The sequence below is a fragment of the Myxocyprinus asiaticus genome, chromosome 21 (genome assembly GCF_019703515.2).
Source record: "Myxocyprinus asiaticus isolate MX2 ecotype Aquarium Trade chromosome 21, UBuf_Myxa_2, whole genome shotgun sequence".
Taxonomy (NCBI): Eukaryota; Metazoa; Chordata; class Actinopteri; order Cypriniformes; family Catostomidae; genus Myxocyprinus; species Myxocyprinus asiaticus.
The window spans coordinates 1,742,501-1,765,898 of NC_059364.1; the positions used below are offsets into that span (position 1 = coordinate 1,742,501).

The 23,398-nt window shown below is 41.0% G+C and overlaps 1 protein-coding gene across 1 annotated transcript in view; it reads left to right on the top strand.

The window, feature by feature from the left end:
* LOC127411916 (adhesion G protein-coupled receptor A1-like) overlaps positions 1-23,398 on the top strand; it is a 234,922-nt gene that overhangs the window by 83,682 nt on the left and 127,842 nt on the right. Inside the window, exons 8-12 of the mRNA XM_051647819.1 lie at positions 4,476-4,640; positions 5,064-5,247; positions 6,161-6,310; positions 12,854-13,015; positions 13,510-13,728. Coding sequence (XP_051503779.1) covers positions 4,476-4,640; positions 5,064-5,247; positions 6,161-6,310; positions 12,854-13,015; positions 13,510-13,728 — 880 coding nt within the window. The remainder of the gene's footprint in view (positions 1-4,475; positions 4,641-5,063; positions 5,248-6,160; positions 6,311-12,853; positions 13,016-13,509; positions 13,729-23,398) is intronic.

A 23,398-nucleotide genomic window follows, 5' to 3' on the forward strand; every position in this document is an offset into this window, starting at 1 on the left:
ATTTATTTATTTATTTATTTTTAATTTTTTTTTGGCTGATGTAATCATAGTCCCACATCAGTTTACAAAATGTACTGTACATCAGAGTAAGTTTCTTGCTGGCATGGTGTAGAGAAGAACTAAGAACCAAGGTATTGTAACTTGATATATACCAGGCGGTGTGTGAAAAAAGCTCGGAGGATCATCAGAGACTCCAGCCACCCGAGACATGGGCTGTTCTCGCTGCTACCATCAGGTAGGCGGTATCGCAGCATCAGGACCCGCACCAGCCTAATTCATGACAGCTTCTTCCCCCAAGCAATCAGACTTCTGAACTCTTGATCTCTCATGATCAATATACACCAGCACTGCACTTTATTAATCTTATTATCTCACACTGGACTGTCATAAATTATATTCTCTCTTAACGACACACTGGCAACTGTCTATCAACCGACAGCCTGAATGTCAATACGGTACAATACAACATACTGTATATTTTATTCTATATTGTGTGAATTGTATACTGTACATGTAAGTTATTATTTGGATATTGTGTTGTGTGTAATTATGTGTATATTAGATATGTAAATTGTGATGTGTAAATCTGTTTATTGTAAACTGGTATATGTCTCATCACTGTCATGACTGCTATGTTGCTCGGAACTGCACCCAAGACTTTCACCCACTATTGCACTTGTGTATATGGTTGTGTGACAAAAAAAGTGAAGTGATGTTAAATATGTATTTAAATATATAGGTCTTATTAATGTTCCTTTCATTAGGCTACTATGAAAATTACTCTAATTAATAAACTAATACATACATTTTACGCAAGTGTGACGAGGAGGAGGGTGTGGCCGGCCGCGAGGGTGCACGGCCGGCGCTGAGTCACCTAATCAGCTGGAGAAAGAGATAAAGGGGAGCTGGTGACGTCAGTGAGAGAGAGACACACACGGAGTTATGTTTGTGAAGTTAATTTGTATGTTATGTTGAAGTTCATTTGTAATATTAAAACTTTATGTTGATTGCTCTGCCGGGTCCCAGCTTCCTCCTTTCTCGACCGAACAGAGGTTGTTTACATTTGGTGCTGAAACCCGAGAAGGAGGAAGAGCACGCTGTCCGGGAGACTCGCCACTGCCATCTGCCAGGAGATGGAGGAACTGCTGCCGTCCGTCAGGAAGCTGAGGAGCCGTTGCTGACCACCAGGGGACGGAGGACCCGCTGCCATCTACCCGGCCACGGAGGAACTGCTGCTGTCTGCCAGGGGGCGGAGCGGCTGAGGACCACAGGATGGCATGTTCGGGACCAGCGAGCCAGTTTTTCTCTCTCTCTCCTCTCTCTCTCCCTCTGTCTCTCGTGCTCGCTCTTTCTTTCTCCCCAGGTTTCCAGGAGGCAGGGAGGACCATCGGGTGGCAGAATGGCCGGAAGGGCAGCGTCTCCCCTCCAGAGATGGGGGGTGCATGTCCGGACCGTGAGGGTGCATGGCTGGCGCAAAGTCACCTAATCAGCGGGAGAGAGAGATAAAGGGGAGCCGGAGATGCCAGTGAGAGAGAGAGAGACACACACACACACACAGAGTTATGTTTGTGTGTGTCTTTTATGTTATGTTGAAGTTCATTTGTAATATTAAAACTTTATGTTGACTGCTCAGCCGGGTCCCAGCTTCCTCCTTTCCCAACCGAACAGAGGTCCTTTACAGCAAGAAACATTGTATAGCTTATATGAGTGTGTTCACGTTAACACATTGTCTTGTATTACCATATATAGCCTACTTAAGAATTGATGGTTATTTGTTTTGTTTGTGTACTATCATGTGTTTTTCTGTGTATACTTAAATTGTTTTCCTTCTTTGAAATATAAATTGAAATGATTTGTTATCACATGAAAAAGTCACCACCAACAGCAGTAAAAGGCACACACAAAAAAGACATGTGATATAATTACAGGACACAGTTGTCCGGCATCTGCAAAGAGCATCAAAAACTAGCACTGGTGCAATAACATGCAGTATTTCACAAAGTTATATTGCATAAGTAAAATTAATATATATATATATATATATATATATATATATATATATATATATATATATATATATATACGTTTAGGGAAAACAATTTACAGCGCAAATTATGGTTACTCCAGGGATGCTTATGCATTAGCAATAGATGCTGGAAATGTCCCGCCCCTTACTAAAACAGAAAATATGATTGGTTAGCGAATATCCAGTTACGTCTGAAATGAACGTTTGGATTGGTGGATCAGCTTAGTTGGACTGTCTGTCTTGCCAGTACCACCACAGCTCTGTGCGCATGTAGAGATAATCTCTGTACACTTTTTAAAATAATAATAATCAAAAAACAAACAAACACACAATTCACTCAACAGTGCTGCGGCATCGTGTTATTAGATTGAAAAAGTTCCAGATCAAAAGCCTATACTCAGTTGTATCGCCGGTCGTACATATCATCAAAATTGTTTCTCTCATCCATTTGAATTCGTCCCATTTACTGTGTTTGCCTTGTGTCATCTTGACCAAAAAAAGTCTGCAGGCCCTGATAATGTTGAGCCATACTATCTGACTACCAACAGAACTCAATGTGTGCTGATAGATGGCTCAAATTCAACTATATTACCCATTGTCAAGGGCGTTCCTCAGGGGTCAGTTTTAGGTCCAATTTTATTTTCTCTATATATAAATAATATTTGTGATAATATATCAAATGCTAAGTATCATCTTTATGCCGACGATACAATTATTTATTGTTGTGCATATTCTGCTTCGCAGCCTGCTTTTAACTCAGTCCAGTCACAATTACATAAACTCAAACTGGTACTAAATGCAGAAAAAAACTAAATTAATGATCTTTTTAAATACAAAAGTTTTATCACCAAACCTTATAGATATTTTAACTAATCAAGGTACCAAAATTGAGCCTGTTACAAATTATAAACACCTGGGCATTGTGCTCGATAACCAGTTGTCATTTAAGCCTCATACTGATCACACTGTTTTGAAACCCAAACTAAAATTAGGTTTTTATTTTAGATATAGATCTTCTTTTTTTTGTTAATGCCAGAAAATTCCTGGTGTCTGCAACATTTCTACCTTTATTAGACTATGGTGACTTACTGTACATGCATGCCCCAGTACAATATAAAAAAAACTATACACCCTTTTTTATTGTGCCTTATGTTTTATTACTGGTTGTGGTCATCAAACCCACCATTATACTCTCTATGCTAAGGCCGAACTGCCGCCTCTGGATTCACGAAGGTGATTACACTGATACTGTTTCATTTATAATCAATATGTGGCCTGTCTCCAAATTACTTATCGTCTATTATCTCTGTAAAACATGACATTGTACTACTTGCTGTTTCCCGTGTTAGGTCTGAGCAGGGTAAAAAAGGCTTTAAGTTTAATGCCCCAAAAAACATGGAACGACTTAAAGGGACATTTAAAACATACTGTGCACCCTCCACTAGCTGATTTTATGGCACTTGTTAACAACACTGAGTATGGTCAAGTTGGATATTGCCTTTGTTATATTTGATGGGAATTGATCATTGTTTTGTTCTGTCCCCTTTAGTTGATTTATTTTTATCATTTAGTTTTGTTTGTTTGTCTTACTTTTTGGTGGGGGTGAGGGTGTACATTGTACATTCATGTCATGTTATGTACTTTCCAGGTCACTCTTGTAAAAGAGATTTTTATCCTAACTCATCATTTATTTTAGGTGGGCATACCCACAATTCTAAGAAAGATAGGTGGGCATATGGCATATGCCTGTGTATGTCCTAGACTACACTACTGTATATATATATATGTGTGTGTGTGTATATATAATTTAGATTATAAAGAAAGAAAGAAAAAATGTATTTTCAGGTTCTTAATGGAACTTAAATTCTACCCAATTTGGAATGCCCAATTCCCAATGTCCTCGTAGTGGCATAGTTGTCAATCCAGGTGGTGGAGAACGAATCTCCGTTGGCTCCGCGTCTGAGACCGTCAATCCGCGCATCTTATCACATGGCTTGTTGAGCGCGTTACCACGGAGACCTAGCGCGTGTGGAGGCTCGCACTGTTCTCCGCAGCATCCACGCACAACTCACCACGTGCCCCACTGAGAGCGAGAACCTCATTATAGTGACCACGAGGAGGTTACCCCATGTGACTCTACCCTCCCAAGCAACCGGGCCAATTTGGTTGCTTAGGAGACCTGGCTGGAGTTACTCGGTACGCCCTGGATTCGAACTTGTGACTCCAGGTGTGGTAGTCAGTGTCAATACTCGCTGAGATACCCAGGCCCCCCAAAAACTACAATGTTATATAAATGCCTCACCATTAAAGATTTTATTTTTATTTTTCTGATTGACATTACAGTAACGAGAAAGAGATTTTTTTTTTTTTTGGCAAACAGTAGTATGTAGTAAGGCCAGTCAGAAGAGTTGTAATTTCAAGTGTGTGTTTTCTCACTCCCGTCTTGCAGTGAGCTCATCCTGTCCAACATTGATGTTGGTGTTTCCGGTAATTGGCAGTGCCATGTATCCAGTTCCCGTGGAAACAGCTCAATCGGGATGGAAATCATGGTGTTGGACATGTCTGCATTGTACTGCTCTGCCGAAAGGGTCAGTGGCAACAAGGGGGACTACAGGTGTGTCCACGGCATCTGAAGCAAACATATTTAGCGGCAAAAACACATAAAGGATGTAAATGTTTGTTCTTTTAGAGAAGCAATCAAAAACACCCAGAAAGACTCCAAACTTATTAGTTATTTCATTGAATCAGTTGGAATGATTCTTGACTTATTCACTTAAAGGTTGTGAAACTTAAATCAGTGTAATTATTGAGTGGTTTTTTAATAGAGTATTTATGTAAGAAATATGAATCAGAAATATGTTTAACTTCTTTTAACTGTGGAGACCATATTGGTTCTTCTTACATGACATCACGACTGTCAAGTCGGAGCTTTCATACAATTCAACTTGTAATTACGAGTTCTATGAAGATGTGAACAGTCTCGTAGTTACGCCTTAACTGTTGTATGATACTGAGTGTTGACAATGTGTCGTTACAGGTGGCCGAAGACGTTAGCTGGATTCATTGCATTCCTGCCGTGCACAGTACCTAGCTCTAGCTCCGCCCCTCAGGAGAAAAGGGCATGGCGCAGGTGTGACCGCACAGGCCGATGGGTGGAGGATGACTATAACCAGTGCTCTTATGCAAGCGAGTTTACTCGCAGCCTGCACGAACTCACACAGGTCAGTAACCTTCATCATCATCATCATCATCAACAACAGCATGTGGAGTTTTAAGTCTTTAGAGACCAAAGTGGTGTAAATTAGTACCAAACCATGCTTCTGAAGGGCCATTATCCCACTCAAACTGGTTGTAACTCGACGCACCTGATTAAATGAGCTCCACTCGGCCTGATTTCCTGAATCACTCATGTTTGTTAAAGCCTGAAAACCATCTTCAGCTCAAGAATTATCTGACTATTGTTCAAAGTTCTTTGGCCTGATTTACACCTGGTTTTAAAGTGTTAGTTCATCCATAAATTACAATTCTGTCATCCTAAACTTGCTACTTTTTTCTGTGGAATACAGAAGTAAAATATCTGAAGAATCTTCACACAGGTCGTTTACGTACAGCAGGCCTTAATCATGAAACTTTCTTAAATATAAGTGTAAATTGAATTTTTACACATAAAACTTTCCGGCAAATCAGCAAATGCTGCGTACACTTTAGATTTGTTAGTTAAATGTGTGTATATAATCAAGTTTTAATATATGCAAGAATATAATGCAAATATTTACGTAAGAACGGCTTTACAAACGATTTACACATTTTTTTGTCTCGTGTTCATTAATGAGGCCCACTGACCGTTTACAGTGACCACGACAGCCAAGTTTGTAAATGTCGACTTACATTTCATTCTGTTCATCACACAAAGCTATTTTATCACTTCAGAAGACTTGGAATGAAGTGCACGAGTCCTATGGACTACTTTTACAATACTTTGAATGTGCTTTTGTGTCCTTTTTTAAACTTAAAAGCTTCAGTCTCCATTATTTGCAATTGCACGAAAAAGTATTTTGCTTCATGTCATTCTTTCATGTCAGATTATTATGTCCTGCAGTCTTCACAATTAAAATCTCATTCTCTCTCACTCAGATACCAGTGAACGTCTCTAACGCTCTGGTTTTGGCGCAGCAGCTCTCTTCTTTCACCAGCAGGGCGGCGCTCTTCGGAGACATGATGGATGTCATTTTCGTCACACACCTTGTAGAAAGAATCACGCGGGTGGTAGAGCATATCAGAGAGGTAATAATCAGGTCCATGGTAAAAAACACTGTAACACACAGCCTTTTGTGGCTTATTGCTTTTATTAACAATTCCAGCGGCGTCTTTTAACCGTTTAGCATGTGGTTTGACTATAGTGTGCACGTTTATAGTCTTTCTTGTATAAATGATTCTCGTTTCTGCAGCTATGACTCTGAGCTCTAGACCTTGTGCACTTGTGTTTCTTGACTCTCTTAGAGTCAGCGGTCTGCTACTATGCAATTTAGATGCAATTTGAGTCTCAGCACACTGTTATCAGTTATTTTCAGCTTTAAGTATTACGTACACATGTTCAGTGAACACGTTTGGCATTTTAATAGCACTGGCGGACACTAGAAGAGCTGCTGGAGGGTTTAGCTGTGCAAATAAAGAGAAAGCAAGCTTTGCTTGGGGGAAATTTGTGTTAATTATATAACTAAGGTTCAGTAGTCTTTGCTATAAGTGACCTTTAGACCAGAAATATACTCTACACAAGTATGTAAACATCTATCTATATACATATCTATTCGTTTGGCAGCTGCTTTTATTCAAAGCTGTTAATTTTTTCAGTAGCCTATGTGTGTTCCCTGGGAATTGAACCCATGACCTTGGTGTTGAGAGCAACATGCTCTACCAGTTGAGTTAGGGGCTGTTAATGCCATATGCGGTCCTGTGTTAATAAAAAGCAAGATGCTGTGCAACAAATGGAACAGAATGTAGATGCCTTGAGAAAGATTACGTTCTTTTAACTTGGGACGACGACTTAAAAATGCAGCGCTCATTGCACAAGATGCTGAAGAAACAGCAAGAAGCTTTTCACAAAATCACGACAACACAACATTTTTTTTCAGCAATAACAAAGATGATACAAAAAAGACACATCATGATGTCTTTCTCATGTTGTCTAATCTTGCATATTAACCTTCCTGAGCTGTTCGGTCATTTTTGACCGATTTCAGATTTGTTTTTGTAATTAAAATGGTTTCCTCAGTCAAGAGTGGTACAAGACTTAGTGACTTCCTAGACTTGCAATCTGGACATAAAAAAACAATTTTGGACTTGATTCGATGAGTCTAAGGGGCCGTTTACACAACAATATTGTCAACTAAAAACGGAAAACTTTTTATGCGTTTTGGCTGTTCGTTTACACGACAATAGCGTTTTGGGGCCTGAAAACGCAAACTTTTGAAAACGGGTTTCAAAGTGCACGTTTTTGAAGACGATGCCGTTATCATCTCCGTGTAAACATACAAAAACACGAATTTGTGAAAATGATGACGTCATGCGCAGGCGTATTACGTATTCAGTCTGTAAGCATGCGCGCGAGTACTTCAAAACAACATGCAAGACATTCAAAACTACAATGGTGAACTACAGGACTGTGTTTGTGCTGCTCAAGATTTTGTCCAGACAAAATTGCTCAATGCTTTCGCCATCTTCATTGTTTATATTCACCACTCTGTGGAAGAATGCTTATGTGCGCAGGCGCGTAGTGTTTCTTTACAAAGTGACATCGCCAACTACTGTCCTGGCATGCATAATACAGTGCTTTTAGTCGTTTTCGCGGATCCGTGTGAAGGGGGATCATTTTGACAACGTTGTCGTCTGTACGCGAAACTTTTCAAAAACTCAAAGGAAAAACGTTTCAGTTTTTAGCACATCGTTGTCATGTTAACGTACCCTAAGTGGTCGTAAAATAAAAGCGACACCTTTGCTGTTAGTGGTCAAAACTGACCGAAAGGAAATTAATGGGAGAGATGCTAAAACAGCTGGGTTTTTTTATGTGTAGAATATAGTCAATAAATCAGCCACAATGCTGAACATAAACACACACAAATGAATGGGTGAGACTAGCCCCAATGAATATGTTTATGTCTGGGAGCTGCACCTTTCAGACAAAACACTGCATCTTTCTGTTATGGAAACAAAGAAACAGTAAACTAACTTTCTTTTTCTGAGTTACTGAATTTTTATATTTAAGATTTATGATCGGTAACAAAATGCTTATTCTACTGTATGTCTTCTCTTTGTAACACCATGGTCAGGTTTGACCGTAAACATACAATATTGTCACATTATTTCAAAAACAGACACTTCAGAACAATTTAAAATATGCTGAATTTTAACAAATAATAGTTTAAAATTTGGTCTAAATATATACCCAAATGCAAAACTTGTGATAATCTAATCTAAACCTAAATTTAGAAAATCAAATAATTAAGTTACAACAGGCAAATTTCATAATTTTCAAGTCATGATATTGTTCTTTTTTCCACCAAATATCAGCTATCTGCCCCCAATACATGATAAGTTCTCATATCTTCATCAGGTTTCAACTTATAGAAGTGTAGGTTTTTACTGAAGTGAGGTTAACATAAATTTGCTAATTTGCATTTGCAAATGAATGATGTAATTGAGAAATGTACAGGTAAATAAGATCTAAAAGGCATAAAATCCCAAAAGAAGTGCATATTTTTATTGTTATTGTTAAAAGTAATGTTATCAGGAATAAATGTTAACATTTATTTAAAAACATAAATAAAATTAGACTTGTACTGTTTCCGGTCAAAAATGACCGTGAACAGCCAAGGTGTCGACCTTTATTGAATAGCCAAGAAGGTTAAACATATTCATCTTTAATATGTTCGATACATGTTTAAATAAATGTAAGTAGTTTATAATTTGTTTTTTAAAATATTTGAATATTTGGTTAAAGTTTGGCGTGTTACAGTTTGATACAGTATGTTTTTGTCATTTTGCACATAATTGTCAACTAAAATTTTATTTTCGTCTGCTAAGATCATATGCCATTTTAGTCAGAGTAAAATTGACTAAAAATTAATGAATATCATGAACATATTGACTAAATGGACATGTTTGATTGCATCATAGCTGTGTTTGGTTTATGGTTAAATAAGAAACAGAACATGGCATTCAGAACTCAGCTCACAGGCGAATTAATGGTGCCCTCTTCAAACGCGTCTTTTCAGACTGCATTAGCATCTATAAGCTCAGATTTAATACTGATACAGCTCACTCGCTGCCTAAGGGTTTTAAAAGGCAATTCAACAGTGACATATTTCAGCTATGGTTCAAAGGTCATTCACAGGTCGCAGGAACAATATGAATATGGTTTTACTCCCTATAGTCATTTTTCCTCTGTTAATGAATTATTCAAATAAATGAAAAACATCCTCCATATCACCCACAGAGGATAATCTTAATTGCATCTTTGTTGAGACTGCTGAATTTCAGTGTCCTTGTATCATTTTGATGGCTTGTACTGGACGTTAATGCAGTCTTTCATGAATATTCCATTTATGGAGATTGACTCCTGTGTTTCTGATTTCTCTGCTGGTGTAAAACTAGTCATAGTTCAATAATAATAGAGATTTTAACGATTAAGCATAATGCAATGGCACAAAGATTTAGAGCACTTTTCAAAGAAACAACTGCACTGAGTCCATATACCAGATACACGACACATGGCCTTCAACAAAGTGGTGCTGCGTTTCGATTTGCTTCTCAGTGATTTTAGATCTTAGAAGTACTGTGTACCATAGTGCACTGGAAACAGTAAGCTTAAAGGTGTGACAACTTTTCCTTTGGATTTTCAAAGTGTAAATCTGTTTTTACTACTCAAATGTGGTAATTCTGACATGTGAACGCAGCATTAGTAATAGTTGTCTTTTGACTTTGTACTATAAAATAACATGAATTGCAAGGTTGAAGGTGACATAGTAATTTTTAAATGTATGAACTTAAAAGTGAATAAAAATGAAGTGCTTTTTTTAGCTAGATGCCAACATTATTTTAATGATGTGGTCTTACTACACACTCCAACCACTTTCCCCATTGCCATTGAAAACCATAGTTTTATTTAATCGTATAAATATGTGAATTTTCTCCTGTTTTCTCCCCAATTTGGAATGTCCAATTCCCAATGCGCTCTAAGTCCTCGTGGTGGCGTAGTGACTCGCCTGAATCCGGGTGGCGGAGGACGAATCTCAGTTGCCTCCGCGTCTGAGACCGTCAAACCGCGCATCTTATCACGTGACTTGTTGAGCGCGTTACTGTGGAGACGTAGCGCGTGTGGAGACTTCACGCTATTCTCCACAGCATCCACACACAACTCACCACACGCCCCACCGAGAGCGAGAACCACATTATAGCGACCACAAGGAGGTTACCCCATGTGACTCTACCCTCCCTAGCAACGGGGCCAACTGGTTGCTTAGGAGATCTGGTTGGAGTCACTCAGCACGCCCTGGATTCAAACTCACGACTCCAAAATGTGAAACTTTTATAATCTGCCTTTATTACACATAAAAAGTCTTTATTAGACATACAATTGTAAAAAATGACTTTGATTTAATTTAAGTTTTAGTTTTTGATAATTCACAGTATATTAGAGAATTTGAAACATTTTTAATCTGCCTTCATCAGAGTTTTATTTACAGTAAAATCAGGGTTATGCCATATTGGTGAGTAGATATGTGGTGATAAAGAGTGACTGGTTATTTAGCTCATTTTCCACCATGTTGTCAGTGTTGTCTGAATAGCAGTGTTTTGAAATAAACAGTGGTGTTTGATTGTGTCACTAAGGTGGGATAGGTCAGATATTGCTATTTCTGTGCATATGTATGATTGTATGAATTTTTATGTCTGATATTTTATAATATTCTGTGAATTATCAAAAACTTAAATTAAATCTAGGACATTGCTTAATGTCATAAAATGTTACATTTGTGTTAGTGCTATCTAGTAGACTTTATATAGTTTTTTTCACATTTGATAACATATTGTATATCAAAAACTAAAACTTAAATTAAATTGAGGTCATTTTTTTATTTTATTTTTTAGTTAGTTTTGTAGTTATAAAAGGTATTTTAGTTTTGTTAATTTTTTTTCTAACCATTTATTATTATTTCTTTTTTTCTTTCAGTTTTTCTTTTTATTTCAGTTAACATTTGTTTTTTGTTTTTTTATTTATTTAGATTTAATTTTAGTTTAGTATTCTATGGCTGCCAAAGCTGAAGCATTTACTGATATCATTTAGATATGCTTAATGTCATAAAATGTTACATTTTATGATAGCGATATCTAGTAGAATTTTTATGTCTGATGGAGGTGGATTAAGTCTTTTTTATTTTTTATTTTATGTCTAATATAGACTTTTTATGTGTAATAAAGGTGGATTATAAAAGTTTCACATTTTGTAATATACGGTGTATCAAAAACTCTCAGTTCACATATTTATGGGGCCCTGGGTAGCTCAGTGAGTAAAGACGCTGACTGCCACCCCTGGAGTCACAAATTTGAATCCAGGGCGTGCTGAGTGACTCCAGCCAGATCTCCTAAGCAACCAAATTGGTCCGGTTTCTAGGGAGGGTAGAGTTACATGGGGTAACCTCCTCGTGGTCGCTATAATGTGGTTCTCACTCTCGGTGGGGCATGTGTTGAGTTGTGCGTGGATGCCGCGGAGAATAGTGTGAAGCCTCCACACATGCTACGTCTCCACGGTAACGTGCTCAACAAGCCACGTGATAAGATGTGCGGATTGACGGTACTCTTTCAAAGTACTTTCTCTTTCTCTCTCTCTCTCTCTCGCCCGTGCACGTGCTGTATGTGTGTGCGTGAAAGAGATCGCCTCACGTGCTCTGCCACTCTCATCCAGAAACATCAATAACATAAGTACACTTTTAAAAGTACGTTCACCAACTCTGCAAATTATTAAATAGAACACATTTTATCAGACTCACGCTTACTACGCAAAGCCATTTCTAACTGAAAATGCTGACTATATCGAGACAAAATCAAATATGCTACATATCAGTGACATTTAAACTAATATGACGGATGAAATAGACCATGATGGAAATTGTACAACTCAGTCCATCACATAGTTTTAGTGCAACCTCAAATTGCACTACAATTCTCTGTTCTGTGTGTTACCTGTAAAGCTGGCACTTGCGTCTTAAAATACAGTGAAGAACACAAGTGAGGGGAGAAGTCTCTAGTCACCTATTATCCATACTATGTTGGTGTTTTTGTTGCATTTGTTGCATTTACATTGACAAATTGTTTTTCTTAGTTGTGAAGGTTAAAATAAGCTTAAAATATTGATGTTGAGTTTACGGTTACAATTTTAATTCAGATTCATGAACAGATTCATTTGGACTCGACTCGGACTCAGCCTGTTATGGACTTGGTCTTGAGTCTGATTCTGCCCCTTTTGGACTCTGACTTGATTGTTTAAAGACTCGGACTCGACTAAGGTGGACTCGAACCCAACACTAGTATGAATGTCCGGATCCCGACACAGACCGAAACAGAACCAGACAGGAAGCCAAGACCCAGACACCACACTCCAGACATGAAACAAAACGGACTGAAGAGCGCACAGCAGGGAATATAACAGCCATAGAACACTATAAAAACCCTGGGACTCAAACTGGGTATTAATTTAATAGAAGATGTTGAATGTTCATTTTAAGTTGTATGAATAAGAGCCAGATCTCTGTTTGTGTGTGTGTTTGTCTATAGTTGGGCGATTACGTGTTTGACATCGCGAGTAACATGATGCAGGTGGAGGAACACATCCTCTGGATGGCTCAGAACGAGGCTCGCGCATGCACGCGTGTCGTCCAGTGTGTGGAACGCATCGCAGATCTTGCGCTCAACACAAACACACCTGACATCTCCAAGGTAACGCTCCAACCCAGCATTTTCCAGAGTAAAAAATCAAAAGAATTCATTTAAAAAAAAAAACACACACAAAAAAACATTTTTTATATGATAAATGTTTTCCCCTCTATATTCTGAAAAGAACATTTCAGAACTCAGAGCTGCTGGTCCAAGGGTGTAGATTTGGCTTGAACATTGAGGGGGTTGCAATGTAAGGCATTTACCCATGTTTCCATTGATCATGGTATAAATATTGGAGCAGTTGTACTTGCTTGTTTTGATTTTTTTTTTTTGGGGGGGGGGGAGGTAACCTATGCCCCTGTACTGGTCTATGTAGGTTACAGATTCAAACCATTAATCAAGACTTTTTTTTTGTCTTTTCATATTTTTATAATCGGTCCTTGAGACTCCCACAGAAGCACCCTTGTACAATGAATGATATTTATTTACCAACAAGCAATTAGTGCAAGAAAAGTACGTCAAAATCACATCCATCTCTCTCTCTGTCACTGCAGGTCTCTCTTAACATCGCTCTGGAGGCATTTATAATCAGACGGGCCGGTGTAACTGGTTTATTGTGTACTGTAATGCAACGTGAGCCTCTAGCGCCCCCTGTGGCAGATGCTGGACACAACGAGGGTGATAGTGTTACCGGTACAGAGCAGAAAACCCTCCTGAACTTCAGATGTCACACTGTGAATGTCTCAGGGTCACCCATGGGTCAGCTCAGCCAGGTAAGAGTCATTACACTGTGGACACTAACCTCCCGAACCATCCAATGTGTCAATCATTGTACCACATTATTCAGATTTTGCTTTGATCGCTAATATTAATTTGGTCAAAAAAGGCAAGACGGAAAAACATTATTATGGTTAACAATGTGTCAGTTAATGCAATTTCGGGAGTGACTCTGAAAATTTAGTGGATTCACTCCTGCATTTAAATGCATTTGTCACTCACAAACGGTGAGGTCATTTTGGTTTGTGTGTGTTCTGCATTGTGGCTGATTTATGTATTTTGTATTTTTTTGTCAAAACAAAAAAAAAATGGTTCTATTTTATAGTCTGATCAGTTTAGTTGTGTGTGTGTGTGTGTGTGTGTGTGTGTGTGTGTGTGTATGTGTGTATGTTTGTGTGTTTGTGTTTTGCACTCTTGATGTTTGGTAGACTCACCCCTTCATGTCTGTGTTTTTTTTTTCTGCATTGTGGCTGTTTTTTAGATTTTATATAATAAATAATGAAACAAAATCTGTGATTTTTAGTGTTTCCCATTCATTTCCTATGGCGGTCACTTTTGACCGGGAACAGTACAGCCTGCTTCACCACGGTCTCCACCTCCTAACCTTCCAACACCTACTCCAGTTGCTCCACTTCCGCACCCGCCTATGGCCCCGCCTCCTAAGTCTCCACCTCCTGTGACCGAATCACCTCCCAAGCCTCCGGACCCTGTCTCTGCTCTGTGGCCACCTCCTAGGCCTCCTGATTCTGTCTCTGCTCTGTGACTGCCTCCCAGGCCTCCTGACCCAATCCCTGCACTGTGGCCACCTCCCAGACCTCCTGACCCAGCCCCTGTCCCTGCCCTCCCAGGCCTCCTGACCCAGTCCCTGCCCTGTGGCCGCCTCCCAGGCCTCCTGACCCAGTCTCTGCCCTGTGTCCACCTCCCAGGCCTCCTGACCCAGTCCCTGCCCTGCAATCGCCTCCCAGGCCTCCTGACCCAGTCCCTACCATACGGTCATCGCCCTGGCCTCCTGATCATCCACAGACTCCTCCCTGGCCACCGGATCATCCGCCAATTCCTCCTTGGCCTCATAATAGCCTCCTGGATCCTTCCCTATCATGTGTTCCTTCCTGCCCTCCTCATCCATCTTTGGGTGCCAAGATTCGCCTTTGGAAGGGGGGGGGGTTCTGTCACATCCACACCGGACTCCCTCTCTCACTCCATGCTCTGCTCTCTCTCCCTGAAGCACTAATCACTCACACCTGAGCCCAACCTGCACTCAATCATCACCTCTATAAATCCTCACCCCGCCACTCCATCCACGTCTAGTCTCCGCAAGGAACTCATAGGCTCACCTGCTCTTCTAGACTTCCCCAGTGACACTACACCCTCACCCATGAATCCCGCGTCCACAATATTCCCAAGTGTCATCATCGTCCTTCGTCTTCCTGGAGTGGCTATCCGCCTGTATTCTTCCTGTGAATACTAACTCATTGCCAAGCTAAGTTCTCTATTCCTCGCATTCCTGTTGACTTGTTTATGCACTATTTCCACTAAAGCTCCTGCATCTGGGTTCAACCTGTCATTTGTGTCTGTGTGTATCATGACAGCAATATAGAGCTGACGTTAATGACCGCACAACTTTGTGATGCTGTTTGCAGATGTACATTGGAACTATGGTTTCGGGAATCCAAACCCCTTTTGAGTGTCTCTAGTTACAAAGTGGACCAACCACAGCTGTTGTGGTCTGCATAGGCAAAACAGTACATTTTGGAGATATTTGTGTATCAGGCTATGCCGTAGGTTAATTCAGAAGTGTTATGAACTTTATGTGGCCTTTGTGTGTTTAGCATTTATTTCAGAGACAAGTCATATATCAAATGAAAGCTCTCATTCTCAGGAATGTTACTGTACAATTTTGTTGCCCTAATACCACAGTTTGAAAGATTTTCAAAAGAAGCACAAAGTGGATGATGATTTCTGTAAGTCATTAAATACAAACGTCTCTTTTATGCTCTGATAACTGCTGTAAGCCCCAAGTAGCCAAAAATGTCATATCTGCTTTTACCTTAGGGTAAGGTTCGACATCTCGTTTGGCGCCCCAGAAGATGATGAGTTATCGAGCACAGCATCGGAGAGCGGGCTCGTCCGGTTTGACGCTGAGGCTTCGGTTGGGCTTCCTCCTTCGGGAATGGTCACCCAGTCTGGGAATGGAACCCTCAGCTCTCCCTTGAACCCTCGCGGCTCGACGATTGGTTCCTGGGCTCGGGGCGCCACTCACAGCCGTGCCCCGCCCCGTTCCTTTCTTCATGGAAGTGCATGAGGAGCTGACAAGGTCGTGGGAGGCACCTTTTACTGCCTGGTCCCAATCTTTCAGCTCCCCCGCTCTCGCTACCCTCGATGGTGGAGCGGCCAGGGGGTATTCGGTGATCCCCCAGGTGGAAAAAGCATTCACGGTGCACTTGTGTCCGCAGAGCGCCCGGAGCTCCCGTCCAAGGCCTGCAGGTTTGACCTACGGTGCCGCTGGACAAGCCACCTCCGCCCTGCACGCCATGGCTCTCCTGCAAGTACACCAAGCCAAGGCGCTAAAAGAACTGCATGAGGGTAGTTCAGACCCGGGATTGATGCAGGAACTGCGCTCGGCGACCGACCTCACTCTCCAGGTGACGAAGGACACAGCACGGTCTCTCGGGCAGGCGATGTCCACTCTCGTGGTCCAGGAGTGCCACCTCTGGCTCAACTTGTTAGAGATGCGAGAGGCCAACAAGGCATGGTTCCTTGACGCCCCCATCTCCCAGGTTGGCCTGTTTGGCAACACCGTCGATGACTTTGACCAGCAGTTCTCGATGGTGAAGAAGCAGATGGAGGCTATAAGCCACATCCTGCCCCGGTGCAGCTCAAGATCCCACACCCCGTCTGCTCATCGCCAAGGGCGTCTCCTGCAGCAACATCTCCGGCTCCGCCGCAGCCCGCCCCCATGGCCCGGCCCGGTGTGCAGCCCATTGCAGGAAGCAGACACCCCCCGTCTCATGGCCGGCTGCCAAGAACCCGAGGAAGGCTTCGAAGCACCCCTGAGATGGGCGACCCAGGGGCAAGGAGACCCATCTCTCTGGAACTGGTGCACAGACCACTCCATCCCCTGGAGGAGAATCTTTTGTTTCTTTTTTCGCCGCATGCCTCAGAGGTTGTGGTACCCAAAGGTTCAGCAAAAGAGCAGTTTCCTTGTTTCCTGGGTCACATGTCCGGTGTGCACGGCTGTCGTCATGACCACCGTCCACCGTTCCTTTTTGGCAGGGTTGGCGCTCCAGCAGCGGACCCCCTGCCCCTGAGCGCCCAGCTGTGGCACGAATACCCCCACACGGGTTTAGTGCTGATGGACCCCAGGGACGAGACTCCTCTTCCCCCTCCTCGGCCAATCTCATGGTGGGCGGCAGGAGCCAGGTAAGTGCTTCGATGTCCCTCGACTCAGCACGGCCATTGGGCTCGAGTCCTCTCGGCGTGGCACCTCGAGCTCCACCCTGTCGCGAGGCCCCACCCGCCGAGTCCCCTCGACGTGGCACCTCGAGCTCCGCCCTGCCACGAGACCCCACCTGCCGGTACGTCCACCTCAGTGAAGGATGAGAACGCTGCTACCTTGCGTACGGAGATCTCGACCCTCCTGAGCAAGGGCGTGATAGAGCCTGTCCCTCCAGCCGAGATGAGGAAAGGGTTCTACAGCCCTTACTTCATCGTACCAAAGAAAGGTGGTGGGTTGCGACCAATCTTGGACCTGCGAGTACTGAACCAGGCCTTGCACAGACTCCTGTTCAAGGTGCTGACGCAAAAATGCATTCTAGTGAGCATCCGACATCTAGATTGGTTCGCGGTGGTAGACCTGAAGGACGCATACTTCCACGTCTCGGTCCTACCTCGACACAGACCCTTCCTGCGCTTTGCCTTCGAGGGCCAGGCGTACCAGTACAAGGTCCTCCCCTTCGGCCTGTCCTTGTCCCCTCACGCCTTCATGAAGGTCGCGGAGGCAGCCCTTGCCCCGCTAAGGGAAGTGGGCATCCGCAATCAACTTTCTCAATGACTGGCTGATCTTAGCTCACTCTTGAGAGTTGCGATGCGCACACAGGGACCTCGTGCTCCAGCACCTCAGCCGACTGAGGCTTCGGGTCAACTGAGAAAAGAGCAAGCTCTCCCCGGTTCAGAGCATCTCTTTTCTCAGTCTGGAGTTGGACTCAGTCTCGATGACAGTGTGCCTCACGAACGAGCATGCACAGTCGGTGCTGAACTGTCTGAAGGCATTCAGGCAGAGGACAGCAGTTCCACTGAATCACTTTTAGAGGCTCCTGGGGCATATGGCATCCTCAGCGGCATCCACAACGCTCGGGTTGAGATCGCCTCAGCACTGGCTTCGGACTCGAGTCCTGAGATGGGCATGGCACCGCAGGACACATCGCATGGCCATCACGCCGGTCTGTCACTGCCTCTTCAGCCCTTGGACCGACCTGGCATTTCAACAGGAAGGGGTTCCCCTAGAGCAGGTCTCCAGGCACGTCGTGGTTACAACAGACACCTCCAAGACAGGCTGGGGCACCGTATGCAATGGGCATACAGCCGCCGGCTCTTGGACTGGCCCGCAGCTGCATTGGTACATCAGTTGCCTAGATTTGTTGGCAGTACTGCTCGCCTTGCGGAAGATTTGGCCGTTGATCCAGGGCAAGCACATGTTGGTCCGGATGGACAACACAGCGACGGTAGCTTACATCAACCACCAAGGTGGTCTACGCTCCCATTGCATGTCACAACTCGCCCGCCGTCTCCTCCTCTGGAGTCAGCAGCACCTCAAGTCGCTACGAGCCACTCACATCCCGGGCGACCTCAACACCACAGCGGACGCGCTGTCACATCAGGTTACCCTCAGGGGAGAGTGGAGACTCCACCCTCAGGTGGTCCAGCTGATTTGGAGTCGATTCGGTCGAGCACAGGTAGACCTGTTTGCTTCCCAGGAATCCTCCTAATGCCCGCTTTGGTACGCCTTGACTGAGGCACCTCTTGGTATAGATGCGTTGGCACACAGCTGGCCCCCTGGACTACGCAATATGCATTTCCCCCAGTGAGCCTACTTGCACAGACCCTGTGCAGGGAGGAGGGGGAGCAAGTCATCCTAGTAGCACCCTACTGGCCCACCCAGACATGGTTCTCGGATCTCAAGCTCCTCGCAACAGCTTTGCCTTGAAGTGGCGTCTGTTCGCTAAGTGGTGTTCTTCCCGACGGAAGACCAGTCAGACCAGTCAGTCATTTTAAAATGACCAGTCAGTCATTTTAGTGCATCTAAAAATGTTGTACTATATTTTTGTATACATTTAGTAAATTCAATCTAAAACTATCCAAACACACAGGATGAACCAAACTTTAATATATTAAACTAACCTAAAAGTTTAAAATCATTCTTGCATTTCAATCAATTTTCTTCAGGAAATGCAAATCTCATAAACTTCTTCATATTGCTGTAATTGCCATTTTAGGCACTCCACTTTGCTTTGTGCCTAAGAACAACCCCTTATTGCTTTAATTTAATATCTGCAATGATTGTTCACCAACATATTTGTAAACAAATTCTCCAGACTCCAGAGTCTGGTAAGATATTCAGCACTTAAATTGAGCAAAGTGTCTTGATTGAGACTGTAAAAACATAAAGAAGAGAAAAGACAAATACAGCCATTCAGAACAAGTCAAACAGCATCTGCTCTGATTAACTAAAAAAGTGTGTTTTGGCTTTAAGATTCTGGGTTGATGGAATAGTGAAGAAAAGATGATTAAAACTGCATCTCTAATGTATTTCAGCAGTAATTTGTGTGTTTATTTATTCAGTCAGTAACATGCTTTACCATAAAAGTACTGAAAGATATTAGAAGATATTTGTTTAAACTGTAATCTGCACAGTAAATGTGTACATTCTGCAAGCAGTCTGAAAGCAAACAAATGAAAGCAAATTCATTATACAGTATATGCCATATGGACAACATAAAGAGGAAGTGTGTATGTGTGTGATTATAAAATTCCTGCATGGTTTTGCTCGTCCCTGTCCAGCTGGTATTCGTGTTTGTTTGATGAGCTTTTGCATCCAATAAGTGAGCGGTCAGTCTCAAGTAGATTAAAATCTTTAGACAGATTTGGACTCTTGTAGTGGCCATTTGGTGTATTGGCCCGGGCAGCCAAGAAGAGAGATAGCAGGCATAACTTATAAGGATTCAGGGAAACTTCTATGACATTCAGTAATTCCCAAAACACTGGGATGAGCATTTTTCCCCACTTTGTCAAATACAGCGCATATAGCCCATGCTGTTTAATCCAGTTCTAGGAATAATTATTAGGGTGTTTCTTCAATTTCGGCCACTTTTAGCCCTGTGGATTTCCAGAAAGTACAATTCTGTCAAACATTTTCACATTCTCACTAGTTGATTTAATTTGTTTGCTAACATGTACATGCATCAGAGGAGATTTATGCCATTTATGTCATGAAAATTCCCACCACAGTGTCATTTCCAGCACATCTCAAATTCTGTATTGTGTTTAATAGAATTCAGTGCTGGAAATGACGCTGATGGAAATGACATTTTTTAATGTTTTTTTTTTTAAATAAAAGGACCGACTGTTTAGTCTTGCTAAGTCTAATTTCATAGCTAACACTTTATGTATTCTAAATACACACAATTAAATCATATTTGTCGCATTTTGGAGGCAAAATTACAGCTTGATTGGAAATGATGGCCAATTAAAAGTGATATTTCCCTTGATTTTTCTTTGTTTTGTCTCAAATTTCATCTCAAGCATACTCTTCACTGACACTTTTGTCCACTTGGTTAACAAGTACACAAAATTTTGAACAAACTATTATTAGGGGCAAAATTGTATGGTGTGCTGGAAATGATGGCAAAACTGTGAAATTGTTGCAATTTATGAAAACACAATAAATATTGAAATAGTTTATGTTTATTCCACTCTTTGTTGAGATCAGTGGTTCTCAACCTTTTTTTGATGAACGCCACCCTACTACATTCACTTACACCAGTCCCCCCGACATAATTTAAAAGTGGAGACTTTGTGTTACCAAAAAAAAAAAAAAAACAAAGAAAAGAAAAAACCCCCATAAAAATGAATATTTGTATTATTTGCTTAATTTGCTCAATGCAACTTTGATGCATTGCATAATTGTAAAGTTTTGTTAATAAATTCAGCAGGTTTATGCATCATGAATGTGAGATCAAACCTTGTGTTTCTTAAATTTAAGCAGATGGAGGGCTATATCTGGGGCCTATAAAATGAAAATGCTAAGACAGAAACTAGTAATAAAAGTGGTATTGTTATTATTAAAATTTGTGAAAAGACCAATAATATTGCATATTTTGTCCCACTGAAATGCTCATTCTACATTACAGCATTGATTTTGAGTTGGATGTAGATGTAAATTTACTGGTATCAACAAAAGTAAGGTTATCTATAACATCTATAAAAAGTAACAAGTTAACACCTAATTTATGTGACTGAATTATTCTAACAGTGTGACAGAGTTGGAACTCCTTTCACCAGGTGCTTATTGATTCAAATGAGTCATCTCTTGGAATTTCTGAAGGCAGACAAAACCAGTTATATTTTCTTACACACAAGCAAAAATATTTTAGCCATTTTTTTTTATTTTTTATTATTATTATTTTATTTATTTATATATTTTTTTGGATTTACACATTAATATTTCATCTAAAAAAATAAATACAAAAAAAGTGTATTTTACATTTGCCCATATGAAAATATTGTATGTATTTATTTATTCATTTTTATAGTTTTAAGATCTTCTTCACTACAGTGGTTAGATGTAACATGATTTCTATAAAACAAATTATGACATTTTTGTAATTACAAACAGTAGGCCTACTCTAAACATGTAAAAACAATAAATACAAAATATAAACATTTGAAAGTTGTAACAACAATGTATTATATTTCCTCACATACCTAATGTAGCATATGACAAGTTTAATAGAGCTGTATATATAACACTACTGTGTATAAGTAGTGATATGATAATATGTATAAATCAGGGTGTTTTTAAATATCTCCTGTGTCCGTGGCACAACCAAAATTAATGGATTATAACATGATTAAAAAAAAAAAAAAAAAAAAAAGTGTTTGGTATCTTTGTAAAGAAAACTTTTCATTTTTGCTTTTTTAATGATATAGATTATGATAAATTCTGAGACTCTCAGCCTAAGAAACTAATTAAGCCAAACATTTACTTTTTATTTTTCTTATTTTTCTAATTTGACATTATATATCTCTGGGTGTAAATAAGGTGGCTCCGAAAAACTGCTTTTGTTTTGTTCCCAATCATGTCAACTGTATCTGAGAATGTTTTTGTGTTGATACGACAAAGCAATCAAAAGTTATAGCATTACAAAAATAATTTATCATAGTGTCCAAAAGCCTCTCCAAACAAATAAAACATAATAATTGTACATAAGAACTAATTACACATGCAAACACAACAATGACTGAAGGTTTTCATAGCATGCAGACATGCTTTTAGTAATGAGATTTCACAGAATGAGTTTCATTCTGTGTCATTTGAGTCATCATTGAGTCTGTGTCATGTATTTGGCGCCATCTCCTGGTGGCCATATGTAACATTGTGCTTCATGTGGATTATCTAATGTTCACTGGTTTGGGTTTTGGTAAAATAGACAAATTCAGGTTAAATCAACATCCAAGACTGGAACTAAATTGAACACAAGCACAAAGATTATCAGTTAATCTTCTTCTTCTTCTTCTTCTTTCGGCTACTCCCATTTGGGGTCGTCACAGTGGACCATCCGTGATCCGCATATTTGACTTGGCACAGGTTTTACACCGGATACCCTTCCTGATGCAACCCCCAGTGGCTGGGGAACTCTCACTTACACCTACCGGGCAATTTAGAGTCTCCAGTTCACTTAACCTGCATGTTTTTGGACTTGTGCGGGAAACTGGAGCAAAGGTTATGAGCTAATAACATGCAGCATTTCATTTTTTCAGTTACTTTTCATTTCAAAGAATTTAGATTTTTGGGTAAACAATTTCTTTAAAAGTTTGTGGAGTCACCATTGGTGTCCTTGAGATCTTTACGAGTTTTATCTGTAGTTCTCTGACAAGAGCCCATTTTAGCATTGAGAGAGAGAGAGAGAGAGAGAGAGAGAGAGAGAGAGAGAGAGAGAGAGAGAGAGAGTCTATATGTGTACAGAGGACACGAGTGAACTCCTGAGCACTCTTCCAGTTGTGTTCACATATATTTTTCAGCAGGTGAAAGGTCAGATATGAAATGTATTTTTAAACATTCAATGTGAAAGCTAATGAAAGCTGCACTCTCTGAATCATACAGAGTTCTGCTGCTCTCTTTCTGCCTCTCATAATGTCAGATTTAAAATCATTCTACTCCTGTCATTTAGAATCAAGAAAAGACAAACAATGAGATCATCCAAAAAGGATGTTCATTTACTCACCCTCATGTTGTTCCAAACACATATGACTTTCTTTCTTCTGTGGAACATAACGGAAGATGTTTAGCAGAATGTCAGAGCTTGTCTTGTCAATACAATGAAAAACAGTGATCAGAATTCTTCCTCAGAATTAAGGAGACAGTAGAGATGGGAAGTGTGAGGTTATTTT